A 19,653-nucleotide genomic window follows, 5' to 3' on the forward strand; every position below is an offset into this window, starting at 1 on the left:
ATAAAATATAAAATTGTATAGTGTAACATTCATGTTTTACTGAGAATAGATAGATATGTGGAACCTTTGTTTTTACATATAACATTATTTGTAAATAAATTACTTTTTTTAATAAATTATTTTTTTATATTTAAATTTGAATATTAAATTGCTTTTTTTAAATGTTTAATTCTAATCTTTTTATTTTATAAACTTTGCTGTTAAACGTAGAAATATATTTTATTTATTTATATATTTGTTTATTAATTTATTTTATAACTCTTTCATTATGGGAGGCTGTGTTTGAATTCTGCTATTACTGGTTATTATACTAGTTTTAAGGTCCAATTTTTTAAACATTTATTTCTGGATATGTTGCGAAAACTAATTATTATAAAATATTAAACAATGTTACACCATTTGATAGAAAACACTTCCTACTTAATGTAGTTTATATTTTTATTTTTATCTCAATATTATTTTTGTTGCCAGTAATTGAAAAATTAATGAACAACTTAAAATTCTTTATGTGTTAACTAGTCTGGCAGATTTATAGTTACATAACGTTTTATTAATTATTATCGCATTGATTATTACATTATTATATTATTAATTATAAAGTGTAACGGCTTAATCGACAAATGATAATGTAATAATAAAATTATACACTTGCAGATAAAGGCCAGAAAGCATCTAGCCGAAATTGTGTAATTAATCTATCGAAAATAAATCTTGCCAGACTAGTTAAAATATAAAGAATTAAGTTGCTCATTAATTTTTTATTTTTATTGTTTAAGAAATCTTATCTAAAAACAAAGACATCAGTGATCTTCCTTTATATTTTTCTAAGCATTTAGATTCGGAAAATACAAAATAATTGCTTGGAGTCTCAGTTCTATGAATGACTTTGAATTGCGTGAATTAATGCAACACTTATGGCGTACCATCGCCCACATCAATTTTCGTCTATTCACTGTTTAATACCCAGCAAAATTAAATAAACTCAGGCTTACTGGATGAAACAGTACAGCATCGTGGCGAGTCTGTTTCCCTCGACATGGAGAAATAAATAGAACAGACGCAGGGGCGATTAATAATGTGCAGATGTGCCTGTGAAACAATATATAAAATGCAGAAGCAAAGTTGTATACGTGGAATCTCTCCAGAACATCCTCAGAAATTTCATTACTTGAACGACTATATTAATGTGAAGAACGATCGTTCTCTTTCGTTTATTTGATTACATTATCCAACGTGAAACATTTCGCAGAAGTTGTAACAATCATTTTTTGTCTATAAAATGTAGCATTAAAATTTGCTCATTGTATCTAAATTCTTTTCTGCACTAAAATTTTTCTTATTGTATTGTTTTAACCTATTTAATTTTTAGCCAATTTTTATACATAAAGTACGGATTTTATTTAGCTTCAATTTTATAAAAATACTTTATAAAATTACGTTAATTACGTTAAAGGTTATTGAAATAAAAAGTTAATTAAATTAATAGTTAGTTTTGAAAACCAATATTTATATTAAGTAAGAATATATCAATTAAATATAATTTTGTGATAAAATATTGAATTTCTTAAACAAGCCCAATTTTTTAAACTTATTTTAGTAGAGTTTTATTTTAAAATTATTCCTATATTTTCATATTATTCCTATATTTTCCGCCACATTATTCCTATATTTTCCTTCAAAACAAACTAATGCAGTGTCATTATATTTTCATAAATTAACATATCCTAAAAATTAAATATTTTATAATTTTGTATCTAGAATTAATTAAACATGTTATCGAATGGAAATGCTAAGCTTTTAAAATATTAAAATAATAATTATTAACAACTTTATTGTACAAAATATAAATAAAGAGCCATAATACTATCCTTTTTGGTAATAATTTTGTGTAATTAATGTCCGATTAGTATTATATCTTAATTGTTTTATCGGTATATTGCAGATTACACATGGTATTTACGCGATATTTGTTGTTAAGGAACATATACATAGAGGGTGTGTCAGAATAAAAGGTATGTAGAGCGTGATAGGGCTGGGCGCTGACGCACCCACGAGAAATAAAATATATCTCACTCCTCAATCATTGTCATCATATGTTTGATACACGTGTGTAATGTGCCTCAGCGATTCGATGTGCTTCTTATAGCTAAACGATACTGCTCGCGTCACTAACTGAATTAATTGAGTAGCGTTCGATAACAAACAGTTTAATCCTTTCAGATTCGATTTTTTCTTGAAGTAAAGAAAAGTTGCAACGTACGTGTAATATAATTAAAACATACAAATTTAGATAATTAAATTTAATTAAACAATGCGATTATACATATGTTTTAAATAAAATTTAATTGCAATGTGAATAACATTTTCGTAATAGGCAATTCGTTTGTTATCGTAAGAAATGGTCCAACCTTTGCCACATGACCGTGTTACGAGATAAGTGATGCGGGTGACCGGATGATAAACTATTAAAAATCCGTTTAACCCAGAAAACTAGAAGCGAGTAAAAAAGTTTGAGCTCCGGACGCATTCTTGCCAACACCACTGCTTAAGTGGTGGCAGGACTTTCAGAATCAATAAGGACTTCGCTCGAATAAATACGTGTCCAAACAGACCGTCGAGTTTATAAAACCAATACAAATATTTAATTACATTTACTTGATTTTCCAAAGACAGTATCTTTATCGTTATTTGTATAAAATATCTTCAAAAATTTCGATTTTGCTGTAATATAAATTTTCTAACAATATTTTAAGTTATTTTTTATTTTAAAATGTTGAAGCTTTTGATGTCGACTATTTCCTATATTTTAGAAATAATTAAAAAAGGAGAATTTTTTAATTGTTATTAAGAGATTAATAAACAACACTATTATATTTTTAGTTTAATTTTATACAAATTTTATTTTAACAGATTATGTTAAAGTTAATTAGACGTGTAATATTGAAAATTATAAATTATATAGGGTTTGGACAATATACATTTTTTTACAGTTTTTCGAGTAGAGGAATCTTATAGATACTTATATAGATACTTGTTACTATTAATATGACATATTATATTGTTCATCAATTTAATTTGTGTTATTACATATTTCAGCTTTATGTATATAAGGATTATGTTCTAAGACCGATGAATATGTGGTACGCAATTTGCACATTTTAGATTAATTGTAATTTTTACTTACATTAGATAATATATTATATAATATATATACACACACACACGCGAATTATTATACAACTAGGCTCTGAATTAACACTATTCTATACATTTCTGATTTAATTCTTCTGATCCTAATTTCTGTTAATTTGTTCAATACATTTTAAATAATATTTTAAATTATATTTGCAAAGAAATGTCAAGTTTATCAAAGAATTCGTCGTTATGATTATGTTGCTGTTGAGAAACCTTGTATGTACCGACATAAGAAGGAACAGAAAGCTGATTGAAACTTTGTTGTATGAAAACTTGGTTATGCATACTTACTGCTTTGACCGAATGAAACGGGATCAATATACTAACAGAGACAATATCCACAAAACCGTCGCCGCAACATCAATCTTCTCTTTGATGAATTTCTCTCTATGTCAATCTATTCGGCTTCTCTCACAAATAAGTTTAGAAATATCATCCACCTATTCAATAACGCGGGTACAATTGTACGTTTATACTTTAGAAAAAACTATTTAGAAGAAGAAAAAAGTTTATCGTTGAGCTTTTCTGATACTTCAATTCTTTTTACTCACGTAAAGAAATTTTTGGTTAAATCAAAACATTTTTTATAATTAAATATATTTTTTAATAATTTTTCTCCAATAAATATATTGTTTTAAATAATTCAGAAATATTAAATATAAAAGATAAAACATAAATAATTAGAATTTTAAATTAGAATTTTAAATAATTTAGTATAAATTTTTTATTTTCCCTTTTACAATTTCTATTTGTTTTTTTCTAATAAAATGCACAAAGGAAATAAACTGACAGGAATTGTCAGAAAATTCTCGTTTTTTCTTTCAATTTCTTTCAGGATTAGAGCGAAATAAGAGTCTCGTCGGGATCAATAGCGTGTATGTGAGGGGTACCCTTCTTAACCGAGCCTTCCTTACGAGTTTGCCACCATAAAACGACCCGTACACGTCGTACGTTCCCGACCCCATCGTAGCCAGGTGTCTGCGCCAGCATGCTTGTCACACAACACACACACACGCTCACACACACACACACACACACACACACACACACACACACACACACACACACACACACACACACACACACACACACACCAATACTTTTTGTGCATTTGTGATCGTTTGTGTTCGGGCCTATACTATCAATTATTCAACGTGTATGGCAAACGGTTGAATGAAAAAGTATGCATGCGTGTGCATGCGTGCGTGCCTAACTGTCCAGAGTGTCCAACAGTGACAGTTAACAATACACAGAAAGTGGTAATCCATCTAAATTTAACTACTGAATAATAATCTTTTATTACAGTTTTCGCGGAAACTGAAAGTTGTAATATATTTGACACGCTTAAAATAAATATAATCATGATTATCATACGAAATAATTGTTACATTATACGTTAATTCAATATTATCTATAATTTCAATATTTTAAAATTAAAAACTATCAAGATATATCAAAATTGTGCAAAAAATAAAATAAAATAAAATAATTACTCTATAAATTGAATTAGATAAATAATTTATTAAAACAAATATACTGTTATTGGTATTCTAATAATAGAATTAAAAAAGTACGAAGTACGTATAATCGTATGCCGTCGTTAAACTCACATTTGCAATATCGAGTTTGCAACAGAACGCCTTTCTCGTTTACATTATTTCGTGTGTACAATGAGAAATGCTATTTTGGTAGCACCGTACGTGCTCTTTTCCTCTATATCTTTCTCTCTCTTTCTCGGTGCAAACCACCCTAATAACCATCAACTGATGGACTCTTGTAACATGTGGAGATACTTAAGTCAGAATCTTGTTCATTTTCTTCATATCAGATTACAAACATAGAACAGATTCTTTTTGGAAAACTGCTAAAAACTACAAATTAATAAAGAAGACAGAAGAAGAAAGGAAAGCTTTTAATTTTTTTAAAAACATTTTATACATTAATTATTATACATGATTAAAATAATTTAATAGAGAGTTATTTTAACTTTTTATATTCAAATTTTTATTTTATTTATTTTGAATTATTTGATGAACATAATTTATGTTCACACAAATACGTTTCATGATTTTAATTAAAATTATGAAAATATTACAAAAAGAACTTTTATTGAGGAAATGTCGCATTTACATAAAAATGCAATTTTGGTACGCAAATACGACATTTCAATAAAAATTCCGACAATAAAATATTGTCATAATTTTAATTAAAATCGTCAAACATCAATAATTGTTATGCTTACAATAAAAAACTAAAACATCTTTCATACAACAACAAAAAATTTATAGAATTTGAAAATTTTGAAATACATATTTAATATATTTAATCATATGTGTATATATATGTGTGTGTGTGTGTGTGTGTGTGTGTGTGTGTGTGTGTGTGTGTGTAATAGAACAATCTGTAAAATCTTTAAAATTTTAATAACACTTTGAAATGACACATTAAATAATAATTTTATATCAAACCAATAAATCGGTGTTTTAGTTCAAAAAAGTAATATTTACATATTTGAAGTAAATAAGTTATGTGAATAGCTTCGATGCGAAACCGCGAACGTATAGTAAAGGCGACATCACCGAAGGTGGTGTGGTGTGGAGCGATGGTTCTCTTTCAGCCCTCTATCCGCAGTTCAACGCGGTCCGCAGCCTTCGACGGTCGCTTGTCCGTCCGTCGCTTTCCCGCTATTGCCATTCACCGCGGATTTTCGCGATTCCAATCGCCGATCCGCACCTGCCATACATATTTATTCTAGTCCGCAACACCGATCGACCACGTGTATATTTTTTCGAACATTAATTTGAAGTAATAAGGCCTAAGTAGCTTGCGAACGTAGCTACGTGACGCTATTATAAATACGGAGTGAACAGAGTGGACTATTTATTTTGTTTCAATGTCATTGGAAATAATTAATTAGTTGACCGCGTGTGCAGATTTTTCGAAACAGTAAAAGTAATGCTTCGAAGAAATGCAAAACAGTTGGATTTTTTTTTAATGTTGAAATGCTGGTAAGAATTCATCAAGTATATTCCTTTAATTTGTTTTCACTTACATGTATGTGAGAGAATTAATCTTGTGGTGTAAGTTCGCAGAAAAATAAGGCGATAATGTTTGACGTTGTTTTGACGTACGTATCGTACGTATGATACGATAGGAATTTGAATAACGTGATTTTAAATTTATCACTCTGTTATGTAAATAAATTCTAAAAAAGAAACAATAGAAAACCGAGTTAATAACAAAACAAAATATTTGTCAGAAACAATAACAAGTACTTTGATTATAAAGAATAAATCTAAAAACAAATAAGATTAACACATTTTAATAAATATAATTAATTTGTATTAATTTATTTAACAATTTAAGAATTATTTAAAAAATTATAAAAAATTTAATATTAATTTGAACATAAATATCAGAAATATTAATATTTAAAGGCATTAAGATTATTTATGTATTTTTAGATTATTTGAAATTTTTTATTATTACATTATATTCAGACAGCTATCCTTCTATTGAATATTTTTAATACGATATATGTTTTATTAAAATAAAATAGATTGTTTGTTATTACAAAATGTCAAGAACAATGCTAAAATTTTATAATTTTCTATTCTATAATTTATTATTTTTAACGGACACATGGTTTGTTCACTTTTTCTAATCTTTAAAATATTGAAAACACTTAAAATTATCACTTCCTGTCTATTGTGAATATCCCTTGGAAAAGCATGTACTTAGCTTCATGTCGTAACTCCCTAAACAACGAACAAGATATGTATTCTGTCCTTTGTCAAATGCCCTTAATTATCTGTCGCGCCGTTTTAAGCACTTGCTGGCGCTTTGTTTTACGTACGACGGAATAAAGACGTCTCGCGTTGCTCGTAAACGATAGCATCAGGCAGGAAGAAACATCGGGATGTCACCTTCTTGTTCGAGAGGGCAAGACATCCACGTTTCGCGATGGCCGCCCTTAATTGGCTCTAATTAATGACCGGCTGTCATCAAACTCATGACTCACGACGCGTGCAACTCGAGCAGAATTCTAGCATTATCGTCTCTTTACGCCATGTTGCACATTTAGAGATCCAAGATCCTTGAGATACAGTCTGTTTAACTGATAATTTTAAACGCTGATAAAATCGCATAAGAAGTTTAATATAGATATTAAAATTTAAATTATCAATATTTTTATACATTAAGATATGAAATTTATATATTAGCTGATTATATTCACATCGAATTAATCAATGAAGTTTCGTCAAAACATATTTAAATTTAAAAGCCGGTTTATACTTAATAAGCAAGAGAAGTAGAAGAAAAAGTAATCGAACTTATCTTGATAAAAATCCAATTTTATTGTGCCTTAGCTAAAAAACAAAAATATATTATAAACAAAATTATTGTATTTATATTTATAGATTTTATCATATGCAAAAAAATATTTGTAGTTTTTATTCTACTAATATTTTAATTGCAAATGCTACAATTATATGTCAATAAATATAATGTTTGCTTGAAGAAAGAGTCTTTTAAAATCTTAATGTAATCTATAAAGAAAAAATAGAAAAAAGTTGTTTTTAAATCATTGAACGAAAATTTGGCACCGTTTCTTCTCTTTTACACACTGCAGTGATATATTTCAATTTATTACTTCCTGATATCCGAGTCTTCCCTCCTCGTTTGCCTCCTCTTGCCAGTTTGTCGCTGGTTTCTACATTTTATCTGATTTTCCGTAATATATGATATTCTTCTTTTCGATTCACTTCTTATTTTTTCTAATTAGACTTTGTAATAATTGCACTATTACTATTGCCATTTGCATTCTTAAACTGTTGTTAAATTTGAAAAAATTTTTATATCGTTAACAAAGTTGTTATTATTGTATTATACACATATAATAAAATAAAACTTTAATAAATATAACAAATAATAGTCAACACACAACACAAGCAACGACTACACTTCTGCGGTGATGAAATCGTTTGTTTGGACGATTAAATTTGTATAGAATAGGGTTTAATCGTTGTGTCTGGAATCGTTCAGAATTTCCTAGCTTACGTTCTTACCTCGAGAATCATTTGCTTTGTGGTAAATTTTGCAAGTATGAATTCGACCAGTTTATCGCTGGAGGGTGGAAAGCTTTAGATGCGCCGAATTAAATCGCGACTTATAACAGGGGATGAATCATCCCCCTGCCCCTCTCCTGTAACATGGCGAATCGAGACGATCGATATCAAAGGCATCTTCGTACCTCTGCCTCGCCGGTACTTTTTCGCATGCATTCTTGAATACTATATCGATTCTCCGTACTATAGGAACAGATGTAACGATCAATTATGCAGCTGAGAAACGGCCGTTCGACACGATCAAGTTGAACTTCATACTTTCGCTTTCGAATGTGACGTCTGTTAAACAAGGGAATTTTAATTTTCCGAATTACAATTGGAATGTAATACAAAATTGAAAAAAAATTAATTAACAAAATAAAATTTAAGTGTGTAAACGAAAATTATATATAATCTTTATCACATATGGCGCGGCGTCGTCGCGTCTACTTTCATATTGTATCTTCCACACACTTCCGGTTGCGACAGTCGCTTTATTGTACGCCCTGCTGAAATTCTGGACAATAAGAGAAGCGCACGTTGAGTTCAGAATCACAGTTGATCTTACCTTTGCATTGTTCTATTCAAGATCGGCGTGTGGATACAATCTTCGAGACACTGTTATTGCTAATAGAAACATTTACGTTTAATAATTTATGTTTAACAATTATTATTAGTTGTAAATATTGTAAATTTTTATTAACAAAGGGAGATCCAGATGTCGCAGATTTTGGAAAGTTTAATATTAAAATACAGAATTTGATGTCGTAAAATAATATATGTAACACATTTAGTTAACAATTAATATATAATATTCAGGTGACAATGAGTCAAAGATAAAATTACAAAATTTTTTCTTCTTTATTGTTCCAGACCTATTGATAATATCTGTTTTTCTTTTCGTAATATTTTTTCTTTTATCCTTAATTTGTTTTATAATTCTACAAACACATTTTCTAAAAATTATTTATTTATATGTTAATTAAAATAATTTATTTATAAAATAAAATAAATTATTTAAATCAAAACACATTAAATTATTTCTTAAATATGTACTGTTTAATAAAAACTGCGAGTATTTGAGAGAAATAACATTTAGATACTATAACTAGACTGATTCTGTGACGGCTTCAGCTATACGTGCAGTCATTTCAAACTAAAATCTTTAAAATATCGTAATTACAACTTTTGATCTATTGATACTTGAATGTTACATATTATTTTTAATTACAATTTTATATTTTAATTTTAATATATCAAAATTTTGCAAAATTTGCGGCATATATATATATATATATATATATATATATATATATATATATGTATATATCGATCTTCTTTTGTCAGAAACATTTGACTTAAACTGTTTGAGTGAAAATTATATTGCTAGTTAAGAAAAGCAAATAATTTTTCTACAATAAAATAATATGGATTAAAACTTTGCTTATTTTTATTCTAAATTTGACAGAAATTATTTCATCGACGAGAAAAGATTAAGACGAAAGTCATCCATTGTGATTGAGAAAAAAAACGATTCTCATCGAAGATGAGAAATCAGGCGACGCTAGCATGATCGACATCAGTGCGATTAGTATCCTGACGCTTTTCCTGATCCTCGGTAATCTCGAGGCAGTTACAGTCGTAAACCATCATCCTGATGATGAATACGTCCTTGAACACGAAGTCCTTCGTAAGGACGCGCTTGCTGAAGCGAAGAAATTGGAGATATATCCTGGTAAGAATTATTTTTTTTTTTGTTAATAACATTTATTACAAGCATCGTAAAATTAAATAGAAAAATTAAACAGAATTGAATTTCGTTAAAAGAAACTTCTCTTGCACCATTTTATTATTCAGTATTATTATCTTTATACAAAAACAAAATACGGTTCTATATACATAAAAAAAGAAGTATTTAAGAAAATAAACTATATCTTATAAATAGAAAAATTAAGATTTGTATAATACAGGATATTTCTTGACATATTTTTTAAATAAAATGTTATAATGATACAATAAAGGAAAAGATCATCAATACTTTATTTTTAGATAGTTTTTCTTGAACGAAGGTTAAAAATAAAACTGTGAGAACATAATATAAAATAAAAAATAAAAAATATAAATTAAAAAGTATTTTTTATTAGATGTTATAGCAGTTTTTATATTGGTTTATATTTTACAATATTTTATGTTTTTGCAATGTAATTGCTGAAAAATTGGGCCACAATGCTAACTAATGGACAATAGTAGGATATAGTTCCGAAGGAATGAGCTATAAAATGAATTAAAGAATAAGACAATTTTGTAATAAAATATATTTCTATGTATTAAACAATAAAATTAATGAAGTAAAAAGACTAGAATTAAGCCTTTTATAAATAAAAATAATTTAAGGACTAAAAAATATAAATAAACAATTTATTTAAAATATAAAATATAAATTTTTAATTTAATAAAAATTAAAAAGATGTTTAAATATTGTCTTATAATAATTTTATTAAAACAAAATTAGAGTAAAATTATCTCAAAATAAAATAAAGAAAATTTTATTTAATTTCATTTAATTTTAACTTAATAAAAGAGAGTTATCTATTCCCATAGATTATAAATAAAATTTATTGGCTCATCTTGAAATTCTTATCAAGAATAAACTCACGAATGAAATGGAAGAAAGGATTTGTCGATGGATTTATTTCTAAAATAGGTTTCAAATGTTACGAATTATCCTGTACATTTCGACAGCATTCTTGGTATGGCTTTTTTCCCCAATCTAGCCCAATTGCTAAAAGCGTCGCATTAACGTTCTTGTCTGACTCCTACTCTACCGGTCTATAAAGCTTCCTTACGGTACACAGAAATGTATTTATCTTACCGCCAAGAATAGCTGCTTTGATCCACCTAGCACCGTCGCACCGATTGACGTTTCGAAATTTTTGTTCTGTCAATCGCACCCTAGCTGGCGTGGACAAGAGAGGTATGCATGAATAATATTCGTCGAGAACAAAACGTGCTGTTTTAGTATTTAATTTATAATAGTGTTTGTTATTTTATTTATAAAAATTTAGTTAAATAATTTAGCTTTATAATTTGTACGCATATGTACAAAAAATTTACATTGTTTAAAAGATTACATTGAGTAGTGATTCGCTTACATGAAAAAACAGTTTTGTTGAAGCATCTAAAAATTTATCTAGATACAGATTAAAGAATAATTTTGACTATTAAAATAGAACGCTCAAGCATAATGAGTAATGATGTAGACAATTTTGATACTCCTAGTTCGAGTGTCCTACAAAATTATTTTAATAGTCTAACAAACATTTTCAATTCTGCATTTAGCTAAATATTTAGATACTTTAACAAAAAGATCTTTCTTTTCTTATATGAATTAATTTTACAATATTAATTTTTGCTCATATTAATAAACATACGAGATATCAATAAATTTAATACTAACTCATCGACAAGTCAGTTTTTAAAATTGCTATACTACAACTAACATTTGATAAAACAGAAAGTTACATATGCTATGTTATGTATTTCAAAATAATCATTAATTATTATAAACTGTGATCATATATCATCAAGAAGTTAGATGTGAATATACTTTTTATTGTTAATGCATGAAAATCCAATTTGCTGACCTTCTGCTACGGTTTTTCTTACGTGATCATGCTTTTTCACGGCATATTGTCAGTACAAATAATTCTATATGTACAAATGTTCTGTTGTGAGTTTCACATCATATCAAGGTATCGTGTATCACCTGATGCATTGCAATAGCATGGCCAACTGAGCACGTGGTTCTCATTACAATAATTCAAATGACCGAGGAAGTCGATGATTACCCCCTAATATTATCCGCGTAAATTAGGAACTGTCGGTCGCGCAGTCCTGATTTCTGTAATTCAATCTTTCAGTCGTAGCTCAGAGAAATATCGTGAGAATTGCCATACACCTGTTGCTTATCCATGTCACGTGTGAATTTAGAACGAAATAAACTGACAATTATTATTTAAATGGCGAAAAAAGCGATTATAGCGATTACCGTATAATGTTATTGGCAGCAATTAGATATTTTTGGTCATTGTATACGCAGTTTTCATTTCTTAACTTATTGCAAAATCAACGATATTCATCAAATATTATAAATAGAAGAAATACGCGATTGTTGATCGCGATTGTCGGATTTAGCACACGCGGCTTTATCTGACGAGGCTTTGATCTCGCGAAGGTAAAACTTCTACAATGTATTCGCGATCGATGTCGATACGATGGTGCATCACTATCGTCACAGGCAGATAACTTGTTATGTCCGCGACACGATTTCATAAAGGATTACGCAAGGAGCCTCGAGACTCTAATTAACGTGAATCATAAATGCGCGGATTCGACACGATTGTCATGTATTTTAATCGCAGTCACCGGCATCGAGGTTAATGAAATATAATTCTTAATTAATAAGCGGTCGTGGGTTCAATTTCATTCTTATGCCTGAGAAATACAGCTTGTCATCTTCCTCGTTCTGTGACGGAAGGTATTAACGATACAGCGGTATTTTTAGATCAAGGTTGAGTAAATTAATATACTTTTAAATTAAATTAATAAATCAATTTAAAGTAAATAACTTGTAAAATTAATTTACGAATTAAGTTACGACAAATGTTTCATCAACAAAAAACTAACTGAGTTAAATGTTAAGATTAAGTTAAATTAAATTAAAAGTAATATTGTGCGTTAAAAAGCATTATATATATTAAATTTCAAATTCGTAATTTTTTAAAATTAGAATGAATACTTAAATCAAGACAATTGTAATATAAATTAAATAAATTTATTATTTTATTTGTAAATTAGGTTTAATAAAAAAATTATTATATAACGTAAAATATTTTTTATGTAAAAATGTGATTTTTAGATAATATTTTTTACACAGATAAATTAAGAATGAAGTTAACAAGTTAAAGTCGACGTATTTTAAAAATAAATAACATACATTAAATTAACTTATTTAAAATTAAAAAAATTAAATTTTTAACTTTATTATTTAATTTTTAACTTTATAATTGCTTATTATCCTATTTTTAATTAGTTTATTTTTCTTTAGCATAAATTTTATAATCTTGTTTTAATTTCTTCTTGATTACTCGTACTAATCGTATCTCTATTTGCAGGATTCATTCCGGGATGCAAGACTTGCACCTACTCCGAGATGACTTACTGCAAGAATGGCAGCATCATCAATGACCATTGCTGCTGCGACGGCAGCTTCAACAGTAAGTAAATATAATGCGAGACAACTCGCATTATATTAATAATTAATAAATAATCAGAATAAAGTTATACGCGAGCCGCCGTATAACTCGCTTTACGCTGGGTCAACGAAGTGACACGCGATTTATCTCGGCGGCAACAACAAGCCGATCGAAATCGGCTTAACCTTCCTGACGACGGAAGTTGTGTGTTTTCCGCTCTCGTCCTTCATTTATTCACATAGCGAGAAGTCGTATGAAAAACCACGGTCCTCGGCCGGCGAATTCGTGCGTGAACAATCGGCCGTGGCGAGCGAACGCGTTGTTGTGCAACCGCGTTTCACGGAAATTTAGAGCAATGGCAATGATAGTGAGCGCGGATCGGCGCAATTTCGCGATTTGCACAATACCAACGCGAGTAATCGCGCGACGTAATCGCAATTATTTTTAGTCGATGCCGTTACAGCTCGTATCGCGTGTTAATACCTCGAATACCCGTGGGATCGACGAAACGCTAGTGTAGATTATAGAACTCTTCTCCGTAGTCTCAGAGATGTCCTCAAAAAATGGAATGTTAAAGCTTTAGGAAGCTTAAAAAGTTTTTGCTTTCTGCAAATGTAAACAATGCAATGAGATACAAAAGTATTAAACTGTCACTAAGCATATAATAAATAAATTTTTAGCCTTTTTCCTGCCATGCGTGTGACATGGCTTCACTTGAAGGAATACGTTAAATTGATAAATTGTGTGTGTGTGTGTGTGTGTAAACGATTATATCACTTTATGTTTAAGTCTATGCGGAAGAATTAAAGCTTTACTAAAGTATCTAAAAATTTAGCTTTAATAAATACAGATCTGAAAATAATTTTAATGACTATCAAAATAATGATGAAGTTCGTTTATGATGAGCAATGCTGTAAAAAAATGTTGACATTCTAGCAACTAGCTGAGTATTCTACATAATTATTTTGATAAGCCAAAATGATTTCAGCTCCGTATCTAACTAAATTTTTAGATACTTTAACAAAGTTCTTGTAGTATCTTCTTTTTTACTTTATTAATTTATTAAAGCAGAATGTATTTATTTTTTACATTATTTTTTAACTATTTAATTAGATTATAGAATCTATTTCATTATTAACAAAATTTATTCATAACGTTTTGTCACGTTTAAAAGATCTTGTTATATTGGAAAGATTAAAGATTAAAATCAAAGAAAAAGGTAAAAAAATGTTAAAGATTAATTAAAATTATAAAGAAATGTTAAATAATTACCGATTTCCAAGTTTAAATTATCATAACTATTATAAAGTATTATAAAATTATTATAAATCGCGATTTATTGTAAGTTATTATAAACTAAACTTAATATTAATTGCTATGTGATTTTTCAATTTAACAGCGCTTTTTTTATACGAAGAAAAGTTGAATTTCCTTTTGCTGAACGGAAGGACAATCACCTGTTCAGGAAATCATTGCTCGTTTTAATGAGTTATCCTTGTCTTTTACGCGCGTGTGTAAGATCTAACGAGTGATTCATTTGCGCGAGTCATCGAGCTAGCTGCTTAAGTATTCCGCACGTTTCCCGAACTCCTCACAGGACTATCGTCCATCGACCTGTACCACCTCTGCTCGAATTTCTAATTAGTATGGTATAACGTACTATTCATGTTTCAATGACTTCCGCAACAGCGGATTTTACTTCACCGCAAATAGTCAATAATAATAAATTAAATATTAATAACGTATGCAAATTTGGACATTCTTTATATATTTGTCAGAAGAAATAAATATCGATGTATGTTTCGAGTCAAATTACAAATTTGATTCTATCTCATTGACAAGCTTACAAATTCTGAATAATTAATTAATAATGCTAAGGTCAAAGGAGTTATTTGAAACACTTTTTTGACCTTTCAAAAAGCTTTTTAATTACTTTTTATATATTAACGTGCAGATGCATAAAAAGACCAGATTGCTTCATTTATTTTTATATCCAAAATTTCTCAAAATTTTTTCACAAAATTTCTATATTACATTTAGAAAAAAATAATATAAAGATCTATCATCATTAAATTAAAGATACTTTGAGAAAATTACTTGTATTTTCAATTATTTACTTTATTTACAAGACGCTGAATTCGTTACCGTTGTGTCCCAAACAGACGTCAAGATTTTCTAGGTGGTGCACGAAGTTGCATTGTTGCACGAAGCAGCTACGCACGTGGAATGCCTAAAACTCGAATCACTTCTCAATCATGCTCGTGAATCACCCAAGCGTTTTGCGCTTGTTTTTAATCGCTCGCGATCAATTAAATTGTGTCGAATCGTTGCTTAAGATTGACCTTGGTCGATTTGTATCTCGTATCTATGCAAAATATTTTGCAAACTTGGAATTACAAATATTCAGAAAAGTGAAGTTGACAGCTAAATTTTGAATAAGCTTTGTGACATTTGCACAGTGAAATTCGCGTTACACGGCGACTGCTACCGCGTCACTTGACAATAAGATATAAATAATGTGAAACATAAATTTAAAGATTAATAAATAAAGTGTACGTCAACATATTATAAATGGCAATTTTTACTGAAGAAATGTTCCACACTTTGTTTTTACATTGTGTCGAAATATTACATTTTTATGCTAATTTTTTACATAATATTTATTACATAATTTGCGCTGCTCCCGTTTCGGTTAATAAATCTTTTTATTTCTTAAAACAAAAGTTTTTCTAATTTAATAATTTAATTTTAAAAAAATGTTACTCTTTTGGACCAATATGCAAATAAAAATCAAAGTAAAAAAATATATAGAAAAAATATATAATTTACTTTATAATAACCAAGAATGTTCTTTATAAAAGTTTTCGAATTACTTAGTTTTGAGAAAACTTTTACATTACGTTACTACTTTCTACTTCGTGTAATCTGCTATTATTATACTTCAAAAAAATTCTTCTGTTAGGATAAATGTTAATTTGGAAGTTGAAGCTAAAGACAATATTTAATACTCACATTAATTTAGTTTTTGTTCACATTAACTTAGATAATTCGAAAAACACTTTTTTTTATCCAGATAATTATTTAGCTAATTTTATATAAATAACGATATACTCGAGTCATTCGTGTTATCCTTTCCGGAACTGATAACATGCTGCTTCCAATATCTCACTGAATTAATCGTCGACCTATAAAACCGGTTAATTATCGCAACGTCTACATTTAATTGACCCTCTGTACGAAGGTTTGTGTCGAGTGCTCCCCTCTTTTCATTCCAGAGATGCGCATAAAATTATGTTTGTGGACTATGCTTTAACGACACAATGCCTTCGTGACGTTTAGTAATTTCCTACTGCAATTGCACTATTCAAGTGCTCTATTAATCAATTATTTACAATAACTCCCATATTAACGCAGTCAAAGAATAATGGCAAATAATCATTTAGAACGTTATAATTATGTTATTAATAAAAACTTGAAAAAGATATCCAAAAGCTTTTAATTACATGTAATACACATATAATTATAATTTATATTTCATTTATATATTATAATATAAATAAAAAATAAAAAATAGATATTTAATAGAAATTAAAAACTGAATACATTAGTTATTATTCTTATAATCAAAATCAAGAGAACATAAACAAAAAAAAAAACTGTCACGAGAATATAATCTATCTGTTTATTGTTTTAGAAGTGTTTCCCTTTGTCGAGCACACTTGTCGCGTGGGACCAGAGGAATGCAAGGTGCATGCTGGCGACTGCGCGGAATACACGAGACTGCGGGAATGCTGTTGCCATTCGTACTTGGCCTCCGTCTGTAAGCGCTAAAATTTTTCTATAGAACGTCAAAGCAACCCGTAAAATATACAAACAGTATTATGCTCGTTCTCGCCATAAATTATTACGATTATTGAAGTTACACGATAATGTACTTGTCTACTTTCAGCGAAATTATATTGCGAAATATGAGTTTATAAGATGTGATACATATTTTATTATGTGCACCTGCAAGTTTTGTAAAACTTTATCTGAACAATTAGGTAAAAATGATTATAAAGATCATTTAATAATCTATGTAATAATACCTATAGGAAAGGGATTTTCTTACCTCGACTAATTTCACGATATAAGCTCAACTTTCTTATAGTACTGCAAAGTAACATTTTTAGCTTTATTATAATTTTATGATACGTTATTATAGCAACGTCGTTCACACAATCCCGAAGGTGTCGATCTAAAGATATAATCTAAAGATATAATCTGCAATTATTTGATCCGTGGACTATGCTTGAATTACGATTCTTTTATCGCATGTGGTGTCAATTTTTTAATTGAATTCGACGACGATCATATTGTGAAAGGAAATCTTGACAATTTTCTAATATTGATTGTATATAGTATAATTATTGTTATTATTAATTATAAATAAAAAATATTTTTATTAATAGTAAAAATAATTTATGAGAAAAAAATTGTTTTATCAAGTAAGTGTATTTTGTTATCTTTTTTATGTTTAAATTAATATTAACATGTATAAAATAATTTCTTTACAAATTTACATAATTACAAATTTATAAATTTACTAAAAACTTTTCTTAGTTAATTTGTTTGTAATCTCTTATACAAAATAATTTCGTCGTCAGATTTTTTTAATATCACAAATAGTGAAAGATATTTGTAATAATTGCAGTGTGAAATAATTAAATATATAATAATTATATTATTATAATATAATGTAATAGCAAACTAATGAAAATTTCTTTTGCAGGGAAATACTTGGCGAGTGGTGTAGAATCACGGGCCAATATGAAATTCACGAAATTCGTGATGATTCTAACAATTCTCAGGTTACATCTATTGTTGACCTAAAGCTCACAGCACCAAAAATTTTGTATATTATTTTAATAAATTGTTTTTATCAAAAAGGATTGGTAATTCTTTGCAATTTGATAAGAAATGTCTTCAATTTTATACTTAAATTAAGAAATAAATGTATAGAATTCTAAATATTTATTATACACATTTATGTAAAGCAAACAAAATTAGAACAAGAAAAGCGACATCATTATTTTTTAATACAATTTTTCAACAAACATTCTTTATGAAACAAATACAAATTGATGTAATAAATTGTATATATGCAAATAAGGTCTGTAAATATATTTTTTACGCAAAACTTTTAGAATTTCAATTTTAAAATTGAGTTTGTGATTTATTTTAAACTATTATTATTAAGTCAAATGATAATTATTGTAAACAAAAAATTATTCTGTATGAGAGTATGAAAAAGTTACATACCTACAATGTGTTTCTCTCACGAAATACATTGCGTAATATACTTTGCTGAGTAAGAAAGATTTAATGCAATGTTGAACGTTTCGTAGTAATAAGAGATACGAAAGGATTCATTAGTGGCACGCAATCTATTGTCTGAGGTTTAATTGCTATTATAACATTTACTATATTTACGACAAAAAAGATATACATTTATATTTTTATTTAAATTCCTTTAAATAGTATTTATAAGAAAAATTTTTGTTAGCAAATAAAAATATCAATATTCAATTTTAAAAACTGAATAATGGAAAGTTAAATTTTGATGAATACGATGTACTTATTTTATGTTTTGTAAATTACATGTTTGAGAAAAAAGATTCTAATACAAAATTATAAAAAAATTCTGTGTATCCTATAAAATTGTTAAAAATATTATATTGAGTTATATTGAGTAGTATATTAGCAATTCTTTTGCATTAACATTTGCGTGTTTTTTAAATTTTTATTAATGTCTGAATTTAATTATTTTAAATTTGTTATGTGCACACATAATCATGTTCTACTGCTCATATTCATTTTAATATGTATCGTAGAACATTTTTTTATTTTAATAAAATTGCAAAAACGGTTAAATATATTGATGCAAAATAATTCTGTTAACTTTTTAACTAATTCGCTTCGTTCTGACCTACATTTCACAATTTACTATATACGTTCCAATTCTAAATGAGTTTAAATTTGACACAGAGTATGTTAAATAGTGAATTTTTTCGTTCGTAATGTTAAATATCAATAATTATACACGACAATCAAAT

General features: G+C 28.1%; 1 protein-coding gene across 2 annotated transcripts; it reads left to right on the forward strand.

Annotated features, from left to right (window-relative positions):
• Positions 1–5,665: 5,665 nt before the first annotated feature.
• LOC105832297 lies at positions 5,666–18,709 on the forward strand. Of its 2 annotated transcripts, XM_036284265.1 has the most exons (6): positions 5,666–6,203; positions 9,772–10,038; positions 11,260–11,277; positions 13,478–13,579; positions 17,253–17,378; positions 18,330–18,709. In XM_036284265.1, the coding sequence occupies exons 2-6, from the start codon at positions 9,873–9,875 to the stop codon at positions 18,428–18,430; spliced, it is 513 nt and encodes a 170-aa protein (XP_036140158.1). In that variant the 5' UTR covers positions 5,666–6,203; positions 9,772–9,872; the 3' UTR covers positions 18,431–18,709. The 2 variants fall into 2 exon arrangements, with proteins under 2 accessions (XP_036140158.1, XP_012528570.1); XM_012673116.3 differs by lacking the exon at positions 11,260–11,277 and having other exon boundaries at positions 5,696–6,203.
• The last annotated feature ends 944 nt before the right edge of the window (positions 18,710–19,653 follow it).

Source organism: Monomorium pharaonis, chromosome 3, assembly GCF_013373865.1.
Source record: "Monomorium pharaonis isolate MP-MQ-018 chromosome 3, ASM1337386v2, whole genome shotgun sequence".
Lineage (NCBI taxonomy): Eukaryota > Metazoa > Arthropoda > Insecta > Hymenoptera > Formicidae > Monomorium > Monomorium pharaonis.

Bases quoted from the DNA above. Each gene is read 5' to 3' on its own strand.
- LOC105832297 (XM_036284265.1), top strand. From the start codon at position 9,873: ATGATCGACATCAGTGCGATTAGTATCCTGACGCTTTTCCTGATCCTC. The intron at 13,580-17,252 runs GTAAGTAAATAT...TTATTGTTTTAG, and splicing joins CTGCGACGGCAGCTTCAACA to AAGTGTTTCCCTTTGTCGAG. The intron at 17,379-18,329 runs GTAAGCGCTAAA...TTTCTTTTGCAG, and splicing joins TTCGTACTTGGCCTCCGTCT to GGAAATACTTGGCGAGTGGT.